This window comes from Miniopterus schreibersii (genome assembly GCF_964146895.1).
Source record: "Miniopterus schreibersii genome assembly, chromosome: 9".
In the NCBI taxonomy this organism is placed as follows: domain Eukaryota; kingdom Metazoa; phylum Chordata; class Mammalia; order Chiroptera; family Miniopteridae; genus Miniopterus; species Miniopterus schreibersii.
This window is the reverse complement of record NC_138118.1, coordinates 13,288,618-13,309,131: the sequence shown is the minus strand read 5'-3', so window position 1 is coordinate 13,309,131 and position 20,514 is coordinate 13,288,618. Positions and strand designations below refer to the sequence as shown.

At 37.9% G+C, this 20,514-nt stretch overlaps 1 protein-coding gene across 1 annotated transcript in view; it reads right to left on the bottom strand.

Moving 5' to 3' along the window:
• Positions 1 to 20,514, bottom strand: part of CHCHD3 (coiled-coil-helix-coiled-coil-helix domain containing 3) — a 251,138-nt gene that overhangs the window by 196,149 nt on the left and 34,475 nt on the right. The window contains exon 3 of the mRNA XM_081146783.1: positions 3,941 to 4,022. Coding sequence (XP_081002909.1) covers positions 3,941 to 4,022 — 82 coding nt within the window. The remainder of the gene's footprint in view (positions 1 to 3,940; positions 4,023 to 20,514) is intronic.

Sequence of the window (20,514 nt, the reverse complement as noted above, 5' to 3'; positions counted from 1 at the left end):
CTCGACTCCCAATACACCAAACAACTATTCCATCCATTAGATGTTGTGATAAGCAAAACTGCAGTTCCAAATTAAACCCAACGCTTAGTGCATGTCCTAATATTATGTCAGTGATATTTTGGGGCATGATTTTGTTAACTAAGCAAATCACTCAAGAGTCTCATAAAACAGAATCAGATCTAAGATAAATGAGATTTCATGAATAAATGGCTTTTAGAAACAAGAATACAACACATACAGTCACAGCACTTACAATTACCTATATCATCACTGTGGCCCAGTAGAAAGCTCCTTTAAAGCAAGTTTTAATTATGCCATGTCTGCACATTAAAGAGTGGAGACTTAGAGGAGTTCAGGTAAATTTTAAATGGCCTAGTGAAACATCTTTGCTTTAAGTGATTTCTGAATGGGATCTAAATGAGTGTGGCACTGCCAGCCAGAGATGCTGGAAAAGGGCTTCTGCAGTAGGTGGGAGGTAAGGCAAGACACACAGAAGTCATTTCCAGTCCCACAGATGTACAGTCCAAATTGTCCATGGACTATATGGACCAAATACAGTCCCAGGAGCACACTGTTCCACGTTTCCACAGGCCTCAGAGCATCTTACATTGCTGCCTGCCAAGCGGCGGTCCTGCACAGTTGTCAGGGCTGGAGCATAAGCATCACAATTTGCAGAACTGGTGTCAGCAGCCTGGAAAAATCCCAGAAACAGCAGTGGAGCAATCGTTTCAGGAACGCTGTGTCGCCAAGGTTTTGATGGCACAGAATATGATGTGAGGAAAAACAAGGACATCAAGACCCTGAATCCAGAAGTGATTCCGAAGAAATGAAGCCGACGTGAACCGGTTTTTAAGAACACCTTAACCCGGGTTTCTCACTGTCAGCACATTGACATTTTGAGCCAGGTAATTCTTTGTTCTGGGCAGGGGGCAGAGGTGAGACCTGTCCTGTATACCAGGATGTTTAGCAGCATCCTTGGCCTCTACTCACTAGATACCAATAACACCTGACAAGTTGTGACAGCCAAAAATGTCTCTAGACATTGTCAGATAGTCCCAGGGGACCAAAATCTCCCCCAGATAAGAACACTGCCTTAACCTACTTAATTTGCTCACATTTTCCTTTTTATGAATATACAAGTGATATGTTTCTTTCAAAAATCAAAGTCAGTGTTAACAAGCTCTTTCAATAAGAAAATTTTAGGACATAAACTATTGTGCTACAATCTGCAGCAATTTTTTCCTTGCGGTACATCGAATACAATGCTTCTTAAAATCAATAGCGTCTTTAATTCGATGACATTCTGCCACCCTCCACCCTTTGTCACCCCTTATGGAACCCTTAGCCTGGTTTTCTTTGGGGTAAGTGCCTCGTCCCCACTGTGTACACTTAGCAGTCCCAGTTCTTCCCTAGCTAGTGGTCTCTAGTCTTCCTTTTGACTCTTTTGCACTATCCAATATGCTTCGAAAACTTCCCTTGTTTCCTAAATTAGCTGGAGTTAAGTTTCAATCTTTCAACCAAAGAATCCGAACCAAAACAAGGACCTTATTTAAGCTACCCTAATAGAAGACATTTCAGAGTGTTTCCCTGCCATCAAGTTCACCAGCCTGTTACAAGTGTTACTGCTCCTCCTTACCACTCACCACACAGGCAGCGTGAGTAGGGTCTGTATAGACGAAACAAGAATTGTTGAAACAGTGCCACAAGGAGCCATTCTCTAATAAAACTGCTTGCAAGGCTTCATTCAACTAAGGCGGCAGATACAATAACGTATAAATGCTTTGTGACACCAAAAAGTTTCTTTCCAAAGAGTGCACACAAAACTTTCTTAATGCCTTTTCTAAAGTTTCTTCTCTGGTAGAGAAAAGAAAAATACAGCTATTGATTCTTTTAAAAACTATCACATAGATGAACACACACTCTGTGTCAAGATTTGACAGCTGGACATTTTCGTGAAGAAGGCTTCAAACAAAACATTTTTTAAAAGAAAAAATAATAAAAAGGCTGTAGCACTCTCTGTTTTCCTTAAGGGTGACAGAAAATAAATTCTTTATCAATAGTCATTTGTCCAGGTTACAGCGAGGCTGCCAACCTCAGTCCACCTGAGGTATGAAATTGGCTCTCACTGGCACCTTTTAGTCATCTCATCTGCCCTTTACCTCGCATAGAGCGAGGCAGAGCAAACAGAAGCTGAATTATAAAGAAAGAGTAAACAAAAAAACAGAAAACACCCCCATGAGGTTATTGTAAGAAGCCTGTATCATACGGAGAGAAAGGGAGACCAAAAAGAGCCTAGGTGAAACATAATAAGCAAAGTAAACATGAATTTAACCAAAAAAAAAAAAAAAAATCCTTATTAAAATAAAATTCAATTAAAAATAATAAAATTTCAAAGACAAGAAATTCTACCATAACGTATTGATTTTCTTTGCTTCTTGATGAAAATAATCTGAATGTTTTTGAATATTTAAACTCCACCATCTAATTATATACTCCATCAGCCTAACCCAATTAAATAATTATAAAGTGCTACGTGGAAAATTACAGAAACATACACAGAATCTTTCACCGGCACTAATTACATCTTGATTTTTAAAGCCCTAACCTATGAGCCTTCTCTATATCCTGAGAAAATGGTGGTCTTAATCTAAAGCTTATGTCCTGTTGCATACATTTCAAAAGCAAGTTGGAGCTAGCTTAGCACTTTGTCATAAGAAGAAATCTTAGAGGACTTGTTCCAAACCTCTCACTTCAGAGATGAAATATTTAAGGCCCAAAGAGGTTAAATCACATGTTGAAGGACCTATGGCCATTGAAGACTAGAATCCTATTCAATGATTCTTTACACTTAGCTCTCTCGAGCAAAACAGTTACGTAGTCCAGAACAAAAACACATACTAAGCATCCACTGGTGGCAGGCACGTGTGTGGCGCTCACAGCAGAAAGACATTTGCATGATCATATAATAACAGGGCCCTGTGCAAATTTCAGAAGGAGCACAGATGGAAAGCACTTGACTATCTTGAATTAAAAAGTATTGACATATTCTTGTGAATAACTATATACTTTAAGTCTTTAAAAAGTAGTGCTTTTACCAAAAAATTATCTGTGTTGTTTTGAACATTGTGTTTCTTTCCATTTATAGCTTTTCACCATCTTTTGTATCAGCACATGAAGATCTACTTGCCTGTCTAGCGCTGCAATGAGGCACGTGCCGTAACTCACTCACCCGGCCCCTATGACGGCCTTGTAAATTCCTTCCAGTTTTCTACTACAAAAACACTTCAAGGAATATTCTTTTAACTGGTAGTAATAGTAGTAGTAGCAGCAGTAATAATTACAAAAATAATGTAGTAGTATGTACATAGAAAAATCTAGAGGAATACAATGTTCAAGGCTGGTTATCTCCATAGAACAGGAGTATAGAAGATTTTGATTTTTTTCAACCTTACATATTTCTGAATATCTTCAGTTTTTTTAAGTGAGTATATTACTAATTAGCACTATTTATTAATATAGGCACTATGTATAACATACGGCATTCGTTGTTAGCTACAATATTGCTAACATTAATAACCACAGTAGAAAATAAAACTTTCAATCATAAATACACTCATTGAAAAAAACTAGCCCGTGAAATTCCTGGAGAATCCTCAAGAACTACTTCTCACATACTGAGAAAACAGGGCTCAGTCAGTATTCATGCAATAAAGAACCACACAGTAGATATAATGGTCATTCATAACCAAGGTTAGGGAGACGGTAACATGGGGCTTTAACAAGCACAATCCAGAACAGAAAATGGCCAAGTTCATATGTTCAGCACATTCTGAAGTTCAGCCAGACACAAATAATGAGTCTTACTACAATTATTCCTCTCTAAAAATACTTCATAATTATAACAAGTCCACCAAAATCTCTCACTGACCACAAAACTCACCGTTTCTGAGTTTCAGATTCTTTCTTCGCTTGCTCCAGTGCCAGCTCCTCAGCTACTCTTCTTTTCAGTTCTTCATCAGAAACTAGAAATAGTAAAGAGCAAAAGGAGATTAAATTAGTAACTTCTTAAAAACAAAAGCAAGAAAATGTTCATGAAAACAAAGCTGAGACTAGATGTTAAAGGACAGAGTTCTGCCAGCCGGTCAGTGTCTCCTTGGAACTGCCTAAGCACTGTAGAAAAGACAAACTAGTGCATTTCAGGAGTAACTTAATCAAGAGGCCCCTGGTGACTTAGAAATTTCCACACTTGCCAAAATTTATAATAAACTCCAGAAGCTGCTTACTGCCCAGTGGGGACTGAGCCATTAAGTACAAATTCTTTACAGTGGTGTCCTATCACTGAAGTCTGACAGTCACATAAAAAAGGGAAGAGGTGATGTAAGGAAGGGACTTGACAAAGGAAAATGACACTGACACATTCTCACTTTGATAATTGAACATTTAAAAAAACACTTATTACAGAAAAAATTACTTTTGTGTACATTCATTTTTCCATGATTTATGAAAAAAAAGCATTTGAGAACATTTTGAAACATATTTTTTGGAAAACATATCACTCAAATTCAAGTGCCAGCAACTGGAGAGACTCAGAGCTGAGAACTCAGCTGGAGCTTTTTAAATACCTGGTGGCTTGATTTGAAACATCTGGTCTTTACAATTAGAAAATTTGGTATGATGTGTTTTGTAAAGATTCTTACAGCTATGATAGCAAACAAAATAGACAAATTTTACATACTCCTTCAGAGCCTTCCACAAAAAATAAGCAGACTCTTTCCTCTTCACTAAAACCCAACACCCAAAATTATGACCAAGAAAGCACCAGAAACACTTAGGAGGATCTAGGAAGACACACAGGACCTATTATTTCACAGGGTAGCCTATTAGATGGAAAACTAAACAGTACTGCCTCTGCTCCGCAACAATGCTCTATTTGATGATCTGGACATTATAAATGCCTTGCCTCAGGACACAGACAAAAACTGAATTACAATGGGGTATACAAAAGCCTTTTTAAAATTTTGCTGACACTGGGCAATAAACAAAGAAAGAAGACATATGAAAGGTCATAAGGATGTTTTCTCTTACTTTTGGACTATCAGAAAACAGCAGCATCAAAGGACATCATCAAGAAGGTGAAAGGACACCCCACAGAATGGGAGAAAATACTGGCAAATCACATAGCCGGCAATTAACTTGTATCCAGAAAATACAAAGACCTTTTACAACAGAACAATAAGAAGACAATTTAAAATGGGCAAAGGATATGCATATGCATTTTTCTAAAGAAGTGTTAAAAATCGCCAATAAGCACACAAAAAATTGCTCAGCAGCATGTGTCATTAAGGAAACGCAATTCAAAACCACGACACACCAATCTGAACCCACTATAATCAATACGACAGTAATAAGTGTTAGTGAGGCTGTGGAGAAACTGGAACCTTCATGCATTGCTGGTGAAATAAAACATGATGCAACCATGTAGAAAAGAGTTAGGCTCCCAAAAAGCTAAACAAAGTGACCACATGACCAGCAATTTCACTCTTAGGTACTTGAAAGCACATGTCTATACAGAACGTTACACATGAATGTTATAAAAGCATTATTCATAACATCCCAGAAGTGAAGATAACCTAAATGCCATCAACTGACGAATGGATAAACAACATCAGAATACCCATTCAGTGTGATACTATCCGGCCACAAAAAGCCACGAAGTATTGACAGCTGCTGCCACGTGGATGAACCTTGAAAACATCACACGAAGTGAGACAAGCCAGACACAAAAGGTCATATATAGTATGTTCCCATCAATACGAAATGTCTAGAAAAGGCAAGTCCATAGACTCGGAAAATAGATTTAGATTGGTAGCCAGGAGTGGAAGGCAGGTACGAATGGAAAGTGACAGTTAACGGGGAAAGGGTTTCTCTTTGGGGTGTTGAAAACAGTCTAAAATTAAATAGTGAGATAACCATCTCACAACCCTGCAAATATACTAAAAACCACTAAACTGTGCAGTTTTAGTGATAAATTTTGTATGTTAAATGCAGCTCAATAAAGCTGTTAAAAAACAACGGCCAGGGAATACAGTAAACACTAGTTGAGGTCTAACCCCAGCATCAACAATCTGGGGGTCCTGGGGAAGTCACTGACTGGGCAGCAATTTCCCAAAAAGACGTTAAATGGACGCTCTCCCGCTGTCTCCGAACTATATACTCCATGCTGCTGTTTGGCTGCTCTCCTACTTCATAGTGTGTAGAGCAAGAGATACACAGCTCTGCTTTGAAAAGGGCACGCAAAACCAAGAAGAAAAACTAGAACAGGGAATTGTTTGCATTCAGGCAAATCTTATAATTCTTCAATATTAAAGGTTTTAGAAAACAATGGAAATAACAATGAAATTAGTAATAGCTCAGCAAAGAGTGAATACTCCTTGTTTCTCTATTAGCTAGACTTTGGATAAATCAGTTACCCTGCCCGAGTTTTGATTTGCTCACCCAAAAGCAGGACTGGGGGTTACATGGGTGTGTGCCAGCTATGAAGTTCTAGGCTCTGCAGCCCACAAGGTAATGTTTTCACGTTTTTATCTATTTCTCATGAACAAGCAAAAACATGACTCTTCATTTTTTGGAGATGTTCACAGCTACTAGCTCTATTAGTAGCAAAAATTGAAACAAATATTTAACCAGTTAGTATTACCTGGTCAAACTATACTCTGAAGTTCAACATACCAGTCAAGATCAACACACAGCCAAACTGTACCTGTAAAATCACGCCACTTCCCCTGGGTTGTTGCAAATTGCCACAGCAAAAATTTTCTCAGCAAAACCCAATCCAATTCTCAATTACAATGCATTTGAATTCTGTTCAGTCCATTAAAGCTAGGCTTCTGAAAGATGTCAGTATACCAGGTCTAAGCATCAAGCAGTGAGATCAGTTTTCTAAGTGAGCTGCTACAACAGTCTCATATCTTCGCAGTACATGTTGTGCCTCTGACACAGGGGCTTCCTACCTGGGGAAAGGCCTAAATCAGCAGTGAGCTTTTTATTATGATGTGAGCAATTGGGAATGGAACAGTAAGGACTCCATTACCAAAGGGTGACCAGATGGCTGGTTGAAAAGGAAGCCATGCACAAGAGACTGCAGAGAAGGAAATGTAGTTTCGAGGCTCGTCTTCTTTCTCTATACCCTCCTGCCTGTCACAGTCAGCCTGCCACCTGCTGTGGGGTGAGGTGAGAAACAGATGGAATAAACTGTGGTACCATCTTAGACAGGCCAGGAGGGGAGAGAGGGGTGGAAGGGAGAGAGAGGTAGAAGAAAACCAGCAGCAGTGCAAAGGATGGGACACTCCCAGGGCCACTGAAGAAGGCAGGCCCAAGGGATAAGCTGGGTGGCATCACATCACCTTTGGTCAGTCAGTAAAGGGACCAAAGCACAGCTGTCTTTCTAATGCCCTAGCTACTTCTAGAAATGAAAAGAAAAAAATATATATACACATACACACACACACACACACACACACACACACACACACAACTTTTGGGTCTCACTTCCAAGGTCACAGCTGAAAAGTAATTACTTTAGCTACAATTGAGAATTTAAAATAACAAAAGATAAAACATAATCGAGCAAAGGGAGTTGAAAATCTAATAGCAAATCAAAGCCCAGGCAGGAAAATAAACCAGTCTAGTAACGGGTTCCCAGCAAACCTAAATTTCATGTTATTTGCTTTTACATCAATAGAATGCAGAAAGCAACAACATATTTCTTCTGGCAGGTCTGACCCGAAGTGCACAAGGGAAAAGATAAGCCTTTGGGAGACCACTACTTTAAACGGCCTTTCTCAAACACCATTTCCAGGTCTCGGGATATGAACATTTTCTCCAAACTGTTATTAAACTAAAAGGTCAGTGTTTCTGGATGGGCTCCTTTCGGAGAAACACAGGGAAGGCCAACTCTGCCCATTAGCACAGTGCGTCTCCAAGCCCACCTTAGGGGCTGGGGAAGTTTGTGAAATGAGGAAAAGTAAAAATGAGAACTGTAAGCCCTGCAAGTCAGATCTGCCATGGAAATCCACCAGCCTGCTTCGGGCTCAGAAGGTGTGCTTCCATAGCTTTTACAGACACACACACTTGCCTTTTAAAGCAGCTTAAGACAAAGGGCGTTTTCTTCCCAAATCTCAGAAACCATCTTAATTTCTGTCTCAATGGCAAATATATCTTAATTAACACAAACACAGGCATTTTGTCAATTAGATGTAGATGACACCACACTGGCCGTAAGACAGGTGCGGAAAAAGCCAAGCACTGCAATTGCTTCGTTATAGCAAGGCAGCTCTACACCCTTTATTTGAAACTATTATTGAAAACAATAAGTATCTGTGTGGTTAGAAGCAGCTCATGGTTCCTAACAAAGTTATGTTTGTTTGTTTAGTAAACAACATTCTAAATGAAAATTTTGGTTAGTCCAAAATTTCTTCTTTACTGAATGCCTAGCAATCATTTACTCCTCTTAGCCACATTCAAAATTTCTAAGAATTCAAATTCATGAGAAATTCTAAGGATCTGTATTTCTAATTTGGGTTCGGGATCAATGAGAAAGTCCTAACCTTATGTTTAAGTATTCTTAGCAACTGTGAATACCACGATCTTAATTCTCAGAGAAAGTGTAGCATAAATTCACTACACCTCACCTGTCTTCTGGGTTATAAGAGTTATGTCCAAATTCTCTGTTTTCAGAAACTGGTTAAATCAGAGCTAAGGAGGGAATGGGTGTGGGGAGACACTGTAATATATTTAAGGCAGTTCTTTGAATGGTGAACAGAAATGACTCCAAAAGATAGAATGACTTTATGAAATGCCTCATCATCTAGAAAAAAATGACTGAAAATGCAACCGTGATTTGAGACTTGCATACATTCCCTGGAACTCAAGGGACAAACCAGTTTCCTTTGTAACTTTTCCACCTATGACCTTCCCTTTCCTTCATTTTCTTTGCATAATCCTTACCCTATAATTCCCTCCCCAATTACAGTTATTTCTTAAGCAATCTCCACGAGTTACTTAATAAAAATTATGGCTCGCCTATTAGAAAAATGTCAGGTCCTTTGGGATTTTTTCCTTTACTCCATTTCTCTTTCTGGTTTTACCATTTGCTGATATATATTGTGTCCAAGTTTGTAAAGCCTATATTTTCATATACTAGTTTTAAAACACTAAAGAGAACTATGAAGATCTACTCCAAGAAGAAAATAAAGGTATAACACAAGCAGCAGACTTGAGATAAAGACTGAATCTGCCAGGATTGAGATAGTTGAGCCACCAAAGCTTATGCCTTTGATATGCCACATTAAATGTTCAGCTCCACAGAAATATCTATTATAATTCAATCAATTCATTAATACAAAAGGAGCCCTGATTGTTTAAAAAATAATAATGGAAGCACCCATGAAATACAACACACAGATAAATCATGTCCTGCTCCTCCTCTTACAAAGGTATAGGGTTTGATTAGGAGAAGAGGCGAAAGATGACTAGGAGAAATCTCAGGGGTTAGAAAGAAACACGTAATAATCTGACATCATCCATTTGTGGCACCGGCTAGTTGGCAGACAAATACACACACACACAGCATGATGTTAAGCTGACAATTACATTCACCTAAGGATAATGTCTTTTAAGACTGCCTTTAAAAAAATGCCATCTGTCTAGGTACCTGGAAGGGTAACTGAGGCTACTTGTACACTAGAGTTAATAATGATGTTAGAATGAAAAGCCTTAACTGCATATTCATAACCATAAATATTGAATCGGAACGCACTGTGTTACAAAGAGATTGGCAGCCTAAACATTAAGAGCATCCAGTTAATGGTTTATTTTGTAGTATTATTGCTCCAACAGGATTTACATACCTTCATAAATTTCTAATTTAAATGGCATAATATGCAAATAGTGTCCATTGTATTGTCTGCTCGCAACAAGCACTCATGGAAACCAGATCCACATTCCATTCTGTGTGAAAACAAACATCAATACTGGGCTGCAGAGGCTGTATAGCAACAGACAAGCTCATCATTCATGTTCTACAGTCTCCACATTTGTAAGTAGACAGTTCTTTAAACCAGTATTGAGAATCAGATACATCTAGTATTTCATGTCTTAATATCCTGAATAACAGTTGCAAGACCGCACAAAGCCTCTGGGAAAATAAGATCTATAATTTAAATTAAAAAATAATAATTACCTCTGGATATTGCTTTTTGATGCATAGCTTAATTTTTTTGTTTGTTTCACAAATGGATGTATTTTGTTCACTGGGGAGAAAGCTATAAATTAAACAGCATTAAATCTCCAATCCCAATGAAGTACCCAACCCACCCAAACCTGTTTCTGTCTCATTCCAATAGTCCTGAGCGTGGCTGTATTAAAAGGTTTCTTCTGAAAGACTAATGAAATACAAAGAGGAGCAAGCTGGAAATAGACAGGGTCCCCATCCAGTCCTGACTCAGCCACCTTAGATTTTGTGATTTTACTCGAAAACACATCATTGCTTTAGGCCATGGCTGTCTCCTCTGCAAAACAAGGGCCCAAACTAAAAAATCGCTAACAACGCTTCCCTGTGCACATCTGTGTTAACTGGGAGGCCGATGGGACTCAAGAATTCATGCTGGAGCCTCCACTTCCCCTAAAAGCCTGTTAGAATGAAGATAAAGGAATGAAAAAGTGTACCATTGGTAACTTATACTGTCAGTTGTTTTCCTTGAAGTGACACTTTGTTCATCTGGAGTAACTGTCTGTCAGCCACTCACCTAGCAAACGACCAAAAACAGACTCTAGGCTTTACAGACAAAATAAAAATCAAGGAGAGGCAGGACAGAGTGGTGGAGGGAGCAATATTGTGTAGGTTTGCAAAGCACACAGATAGTCAATAAGAATGTGATAATTCGCTGATTTGTGGAGTCAAACATCAGTGATCAGGTAGTAAGTCACCTTTGGGGGTATCTAAAGAAAGATTTAGAAGAAACACAGCATACACACTGTAAAATTCATACAATTGAAGTAAAGTGTGACAGCTACTCGAAAAAAAACACACACAACACTTCAAGACAAGTCCCCTTCCCAAAACTCTCCAGGCCACTGCCACCACCCCTAGGTTTCTGCTCCCGGACCCCTTTACAGAAGACCTGGAGCCCCATGACCAACAGCATGTTGTTTATCAAGGAAAGGAGAATAGGTATTCTATAAGCTCATCTACTGGCTGTAAGTTTCAAATGTTTAAGCTCAGTTTTCTGTTCTCTGGTCAACCATATGAAGATACTTTTGTTTGTTTTATTTTCTCAAAAATCAAGTGACCTCTGGGAATATATAAACTAGGGAAATCAATGAATTCACTAGATAGCAAATGCACATTGACTTAATCCTATACTAGGCTTTATAAGATATGAAGACATATGGTCCCTACCATTATGGAGATTAAAGTCTAAGATGGTAAAACTGTACTGTTGAGGTTTAGTATTAAGGAAACTTACCAAGATCAGCTCTAGTCATCAAGTGCTTCATGAAGGACATGGGACATGAGCAAGGGCCTACATTAGACACATGGAAAGGAAACCAAAGCTTGTTTGCAAGATAACATGTGCTCAATTGTGAGGAGCATTGGAAACTAGGAGGGAGTTAAGAAAAGAAATGTTAAAAAAAAAAAAATTGGGGCCTCATGGACCGTTACTAATGTATGGGAATAATGCCATGAAATAGGGTGTTATTGGAAACTTAACCAGGCAAAGGTTTGCAGACAAACAGGATGGGGAAAGTATAAGGCAATGACTGGCTCTCAGAGCCTAGCCTCATCCCCATTTCCCTTCCCTTCTCTACCCTTCAAGCAGCAGCACCACCTGGAGTTTAGTTAGAGGTGCAAATATTTCTGCTCCACCCTACATGCATAAATCAAAAATCCTGGGGGTGGGGCCCAGCAATCCGTGAATGAACAAGCCCCCCAGGGTTCCTGATGCTTACTCAAATTTGAGACACTGGCATAAGGTGCTGAGGACCCGAAAGAGGACACTGACCATAAAGGTGGAGTCCAAGCCCCAAGAGCTGTCATGGGAAAAACTGATCGCCTGTGATTGACCGAAAGACGAAAGAGAAAGGAGTCAAAGGCGCATCCAGATTCCAGAAAATTAGTAACCATGATGGTCAATTAAGTAAAGAAGGAGAGGCTGTCTGGGGAAGAAAGATAATGAGTTCAGTTTCAGACACACTCAACTGAAAGCAATGGTAGGATCACCACGTGGAATTGTAGGCAATTAGATATCTGAACTTGAAATTCAGGTTTGATTAGAGACTTGGCTGGAAATGCTGATTTGGGAGTGACTATTACAGATCTAGGGGGAAAATACATAAAGAAAAAAAGTAGCAGGCTACAGAATAGGCCTTAAAAATTCATCAGATGATGGAGGGGAGTGAAAGAAGAACATCATTAGGGACAAAGAAGAAATGGAATGGAAAGGAAGAAATGAACCAAGATACCATGTGCAGAAAGGGTAAATAGATTTCATTTCACGTGCCAATTCCGCTTAACTGGCAGTAGCTGCCTGGGGTGTTGTAGGTAGGAGGACTCCAAGGCCAAATCCAGGTTCAGGGAATTAATGTCTACCCTGGGCACCGGAGGAAGACCTGGCAGCATGACTAACAATTACCTGTCTCCCCATGGAGTGCGTGGAAATCAGATTGTGTGGGCATCAGGAATCAGTGGGAGGAGAATGGAAGGCAGCAATTACAGGCCTCCCTTCAACAAGTTTAGAAATGAAACAAGGAACGAGGTGGAAAAATAATGAATAAAAGATGATTGTTGCAAATACCAGAGATCTGTGCATGTTTGAAGGACAGCCACAATCAATAATCTGTAACTAAATTATAAGAGAGTGATGAATGCTAGCTGTTGTTTCTCAAAAGCAATTTTGAGAAGAAAGTAGACTTTTGGCGGTGATCACACAATAGAGTATACAAATATTGAATTATAATGCTGTACACCTGAAATTTGTCATTAACCAACGTTACCTCAATAAATTTAATTTTTAAAAAGTAATTTAGATATTACAATCTATCCATTATTCAAAAATATCTGGTGGTTTAATGTATAATAACGCAGGCCAATTAGTATTTGTTATATTCTAGTCTACTTTCCTAATTACCACCCTGATGCAAGGCTTGTAGCCCATTTTTTAAAATACATTTTATAACAGTGAAACAGAGTGGAAAGCTCACTTTTCATGAGCCAAAAAGCTTTAACCAAGACTAATGTCCTTGCCTAAATAATCTGCTTGGTAAATAGAAAGTCAAATATCACTACAATACCTAGATTCATAAACCAATCTTCCCTCTTCCTATTGTTATGAACTAATGTGTGCTTTTTAGCACAAAAATTCCTACATTCAACTGAGATAATTTAGTCCTTTAAACTCTGACCAACATTATTTTCTAAGAAAGACTTTACATTTATCCTTACATATAATCAAAGCCTATATAAAGCAAAAGATTCAAAAGTCTGAAAGTAAAATCTATCTTCTTTTTTTTTTAATCTATTTGAGAGAGGGGAGGAGAGAGATAGAAACATCCATCAGCCACCTCCCAAACATGCCCTGACCAGGGATCCAACCCACAACCTGGGTATGTGCCCTGACTGGAAGTGGAACCTGCACCCGTTCATGTACTAAACGACACTTCAACCAACTGGGTCACACCAGCCAGGGCAAATCTATTTTCTAATCCACCCAACGTTCTGCAGCCCTGGGAAATGTCAACCAACCCCAATCTCAAGGCTTTTCTTCTTCTAAATGAAAATAAAATTTTTGACCCAATTATAGTCTTTATAAAAAGAGAGAAAACTAGAAAAATAGGGTCCTGTTTCTAGACACTGGCCCACCAATGGAGAGTAGAAATAGTGGGAGGATCACATATAGTCAGACCCCTGGGCCTCTGAGGCTTCACTTCTAGCCCATTAAGGGTCAGGTGCCAAAAAGGGCTATTTAACACACTTGCTAACCACTACAGAACAATGACCTTTCCTGGGAAGTTTTAAATAAAGCAATTCTGATTTCATACCCATGCTTAATTCATATTTTATTTATGGTGTTTCAAATATATTAAAACTGTGAGACAGCAAAACACGTACTGGTATAATTTTTTCATTAAACTATAGTGCAATATCCTGAGCTTTGCTTTTTATTTAATTCACATTGTGGTAATTATTTCAGCCTCTTTTTTGAAATCAGATTATATCTATAGCCCTGTTATTTTTTCCTTCATCTAAAGTAACAAATCTCCACTCATTGTTCAGAAAATGCCATTTCAATGTAGTCAAAAGTAGTCATCATTTCTAAAAATAATTATCTGTGAAGCACTGTGGAAGCTTTGTGAGTTAACTGATCACAGCTGATTTTACCATCTTTAACACACAAGACTGCACAAGGATTTCAAGACCAAAGGCCTAGTCCTGTCTTTAATTTAAATACAAGAATGTACTTAACCTTTTTCTAAAAATAAAATAAATTATCCACAGTAAAGTTAAGCTGAACAGAAGATAACAGTAAAAACATGTATTGTAACTATATTCCTGGTGATCCACAAATTTCCTGAGTACCAGTGTTACGTACAGAAAAAGAGGGACAGAACGCTTTCTTGTCTTTCAGGAGCGTTTCATTTTGGTAACTGACACCACGTGCTGTGTAAGGTTTGGGGGTGTAAATCCTTTAGAATACCTGGAACTATACAAAACAGCAATGAAGAAGGTCTTTCCACCCAGACTAGTGGTTTCACCTTTATTAGACCCAATGCTGCCTTTTTATAGCAAATATTTTGTACTACTCCCTTTACTATCGTGAAAATAGATGAGAATCTGACACAAACTTTTTCAATCATATAATACCCAATGTGTAATACTTAAAAAATAAAATAAAGAGACTAATTTATCATGAAATAATGGCTTTTCACTATGTAATGCTCAAACTTAACTGCACTAGAAGATGTAATAAAATAGTCTGAATCTTGAGCTTATACAGCAAATCATAGAGCTATTGTTACACATTCCTGAAAGCCTCAGTATGTCTTAAAACCATGCAAAACATACTTTCTGCTTATATATAAAACAATTAAGCTCTGGCCTGGGCCAGCAGGTTTTCAAGTACAGGAATTTCTGAAGGGACATTCAGAAATTGAAAGCAGACAATTCTTCAAGTGGAAGAACTATCCCAGGCAGTGCAAGGCACCTAGATCAGCCACGGCACACTGGTGTGCCACAAGAATTTTCGAAACATGCAATAACTGACTATTTAGTCAGGGGCACTGACCTCTTTTCCCTTAGATTGTCAAATGAAAAAATGACAACAGCCAACACAACAATGCCATTCAATGTGACTGAATCAAAAGTATACCTACTTTTCTGTCAGGTCGGCAAAAAACATATTTTTTGGTGTGCTGCAGAATTTTAGTAATTAGTTTATGTGCCATGAGATGAAAAAGGTTGGAAATCACTGGTTTAGAGCCCTGTCCACACAACTAAACACCAGAAGCTCCCCCACAAATTTCTAAAATGCCTCCATAGAAGCAGCACTGCCCAGCACTGAGCACCACTGTTGCGGACTGGGCTAAAATATCCACCCTGATACAAGAAAAACATGGGAAACCCAGCTACTTTATGGTGCATGAACGCTGATAGTCACAAATAACGCACTAACAGTAACATGGATTTTTCAAGCACAGATAAAAATCTGTAGATGACAGCAATATGCCTTCCCGTGTCCTCTGCCTCAGTTGCCCAAGTTTCTCTAGCTTCCTCTGTCTCCATACGCACCAAAATTACATTTCCCAGTCTCCCTCAAAAGATCGTCATGCTTTTCCTTAGGGTATCCAAAGCCACTTTCTGCTAAACATCAAATATTCTAATTTTTTCTCTCCTGATGCCTGCACGGATGAGAGCTCCATTAGGAACCCAATGGAAACGGGAAAGGTGGGTACAAATTGCAGCCTAAAGACCCGGCCCTCTGATAGGATATCACAGGAATGAATGCACACAGGTCAGGGTGACACCCCTTTACCCACAGACTATTAAAATGTTTTCATTATTAAGCATTCGCAGACATTTTCAGGTTAATGGCTTTCAGAGAACAATTTTCCAAACATACATTTATCTCAGGCTGACACTCCCCATCAAAACTATCTCCATCAAATAGCCCTTGGCCAATTAAAACTGTATGTTTCACAGGTGACAATATTAGAATTAACAGTGAGCAAACAGTTCAATAAGGCCACATCATTTTTGTATTCAAGGGAAATGAGAAAAGGAATTAAAGTTACTCATTCTAAATTAACTTAAAATAATTCACAGAGATTCCTTTTTGAAATTAAGAAATCAAGAGTTTAGTAAGGGATAATTTCTCTATAAACACCAAAAATAATTAGCTTTCACTGCAACATAAAATATGAAACTACCCAGAATAAATGGTAGGAAGGCAGCAAGAATGAGTGCAAGTTAAACACATAACACTTTAAAATAAACGCTCTTACATCATTTTTAAGTATCTTTAGCAATTGGACCAGTCTTTTAAAAGAGTGTCACTAGGAACTTTTTTAATGAAGCTAATCATTAGAATATCAAGTGATTCTCTGTAGCAAGTAACTTCCACCATACATGACGATTTCATAAATAAGTTGCTAAGTAATCTGAGATTTCTTCTCAGGGAATTTTCTGACCAAACGCGCCCTCACTTCCACCCCATCCCCCATCTCCCATGCTATTAGTTTAAATAAACATAAATCTTCTCTAATCTCATGACACACTGTAAATTAAGTGAATCCAAATTATAAGATTTTACTGCATGTTTTAACACTTCTATGGTTTTAACATATTTTACCTCAATTACGTAATTTACAGACTTTAACAGTAAGAAGTTAATCTAACAAGACACTATACTTAAATTAAATTAAATCGTTTAGCCCAACTGGCATGGCTCAGCAATTGAGCATCGCCCTAGGATCCAGGCGATCGGGGATCGATTCCCGGTCAGGGCACATGCCCGGGTTGCGGGCTCGGTCCCCAGCAGGGGGCGTGCAGGAGGCAGCCGATCAATGGCTCTCTCATCACTGATGTTTCTCTCTCTCTCCCCCTCTCCCTTCCTCCATCTGAAATCAACAGAGATATATTTAATAAATAAATAAATATTTTAAAAATAGTATAGAAAGCTCAGAGTTAAATTGATGAGCATCTGGAACATGGCTATGAAATAAACAGAATAGTTTAAGATACCGCGCCCATGACTTTCGTTTTACAGTCACAACCACTGTGCGCATGTGTGCGTGGGAGAGAGAAGCACGTTCCATCTGATTTCTCTTAAAAGGACAGATAAACAGAGCTCGATGAGAAGCACAGCAAAGCAATTTTAATTATAGAACCAGGTCTAAAGAGACCAGTGTTCTCTTCCTTGACACTACCCTCTGTGACTTAATTTCTTACCTATAAATTACCAACGAGGTTTCTCTTGAATACGAAATGAAATGAACTGAGGTTACATTTTAAGGACAAAATGAACATCATTACAAAACCAAAATGAAGTTCAATTCAACTGAAGATCTACAAGCTTTTTATTTTAAAAATCCTGATTCATATAGTATAACATTTCATTGAGCCAATACTACAGGGTATCCATCCCCCAAAAAATGTATACACACCTTACCAGCTGATAGCTCAATTTTGAAAATGAAAGGTATTTGAATAAATACTGTCTTTATAATTGTTCAAAGTGTGCGTATACATTTTTGGGGACACCCTACATATTTTGCAACAGACTATTTTAAGTCGTGTGTCTTCTTCAGAATGTCCACATGCTAGGATTTACAACTTTTTCAACCTACAGGAGAGATTAGGTAACAAAAAGAATTTGGGGTCCATCATTCATGAGGATTCAGGATCTAGCCTCATTCGAGGTCCAGTTACATAAGTATTTTAGCTTCTGATCTCCAAGGTTCACATATTTAGTCCTGCAAATGAATTTGATCTGACAGTAACAAGAGTTAATTTGGATCTCTCATTGTCTTTGAACACGGCTAAAGTAACAGGTTAGGATAAATGATGAGGGTAAAGGGTAAAGTAAACTGATGCTGATCAGGCACTGCCTAAAAATTCATTTTCATGACCAGTTTGAGTGACTGTTAAATCTTCCTCCTAGCAACACGAAGGCTGGTGGCAAAGAGAAAGATTAAGACGATGAGGTCTATAGAGCAACATACATTTTATATATAAAACAATAAAAACCGTAAGCAAACTCTATCCAAAAACAGTAATATAGTAATATAGTAATAGTAATATAATCATATTAGTAATAGTAATATAATCATATAGTAATATAATCATATTATGAAATACTATGCTAATATTAAGAAACATGCTTTAAAGAATATTAATCCATGAAAAATTTCTCACAATTAAGTGAAAAGCTAAGAAACTAAACTGAATATACTATTTGGTCTTCATTTTGTTTTGTATCTTATACATCTAGTACTTTAAAAAGCATAAATAAATCATCACAAAAACATACATACATATATATGACTTGGAATGGCACATACAAAATGATAATAATGATTATCTTTGAATTGAGGGGAATGGGTCATTTTATACGTGTGTGTGTGTGTGTGTGTGTGTGTGTGTGTACACATATACATATGTTTAATTGTATTTTTTACCAAAACACACATTTTTACTTTCATAATCATTTAAAAAGTAATTTTCAAACAATGCATGAGTAAATGGGCAATAAGTTCCAGTTTTTAAAAAAAACCTTTATAAATTGAATCATGAACACCAAATGTACAAATTATATCAGTTTAGCTAACAGAAGTTCAAACCACACTTACACCAAAAAAGGGTTGGTTGGGATTAAAGTGCCTAAAAGTGAGCACCACAAGATTCAAGGGAACAAAATTGGTTTTTGTTTTTTCCTTTTACCCATCCTGCTGTATTCCTAAAGGCAAGTTACTCAAGAAAGTACAATCACACACCACTATCATCGTAATGTCTGGGGGGCAGAATTTACAGCTCAGAGGCTGCTTATGCTATCTAGGGGCATACCACACGGTTTGCTGAAGAGCTCTTCTGTATTAAAACGCATAAGATTCAAACTGTCAGAAAAAGAATATTTCGCCCTAGGTGGTGTGGCTCAGTGTTTAGAGCATCAGTTGGTTGGAGCATCGACCCCTACACCAAAAGGTTGCTGGTTCCATTCCTGGTCAGGGCACACACCTAGGTTGTGGGTTCAACCCCTGGTCAGGGTGCCTATGGAAGGCAACCCATCAATGTCTCTCTCTCACATCAATGTTTCTCTCTCTCTAAACATATCCTCGGGTGAAGACTACAAAAAAAAAGAAAAGAAAATGGAGGGAATTTTAGAAAGCCGAAACATTTTCTTTTCACTTCAGTTTTTCAAGTAGCATTTAATTTTTTGTCTGCCATTTCGATTTTTCAATTGATAACACAATGCTCCTAGTATGATGAATGATATATGTTACCAAGGATAGCCAATGAAAAATTCTTAGTCACTGACTTAAGCAATGAGCTGAGGTTAAGATAAGTCCAATAAAAAGAATGAAAGATAACCACTGATAGGATTTTCTACATCGTGCAACAAATATCCCACAACACAAAGAAGTAAAGCTCCATGGAGATACATTTCCTGCATGCAGCAATCGCTGCTACACAGAGTCACTACATTTTAAGATGTTCTGGAAAAATCACTCTATAACCTGTCCATTTTGGCTACGAAACAGACATAGACACCTATTTATTATATTCCACACAGACCCAGCCTAAAAGAAAATATAACTTCAACAATAAATTTAAACTATATCTGTCATTACAGTCTTCGCTGTCACTAGCAAAATAAAACATTTAATGTCCTTTGCTTGCTGATTAGATTTATACTTAGAAACACACATCAAAATTTAGCCTTGCTTCCATAAAATGATATCTGACAACTTCTCACTGGGGTTTCATTGCCGGAAGCATCTCTAATGAAAGATATTATTCAACATACCAAATTTGCTTTGTTTTTTTAAGGTGCTTAGTGTATGCACACACTGTAATCACTGGCTGAAATGAAAAAGTTTTAAACACTTATTTGCAGAAACTGTATCTCATAACAAATATCAAAACCATCACTTTTCACAAAACTTTCAAGACAGTAGCAATGACAAATGACAGGACACTATAGCTTTATCTTGAGTTTGATCTTCATCTTATTTATTTGGGTTTAAGAAAAAGTCAAACTAAATTATTCATTCCTTACAGGAGCTGAGGAACCCTCAGATACTGTTTGTGCAGTGTGGATATAAACTGAAATTATCAAGTCTTTTCAATTTTTCATCCATGCTGATAAATCAGGAGTAACCAAAATCCAAACAGAAAGACAGACATATGAGAAGGTGAAGTGTTTTTTCATTCAATTTATTGGGGTGACATTGGTTAATGAC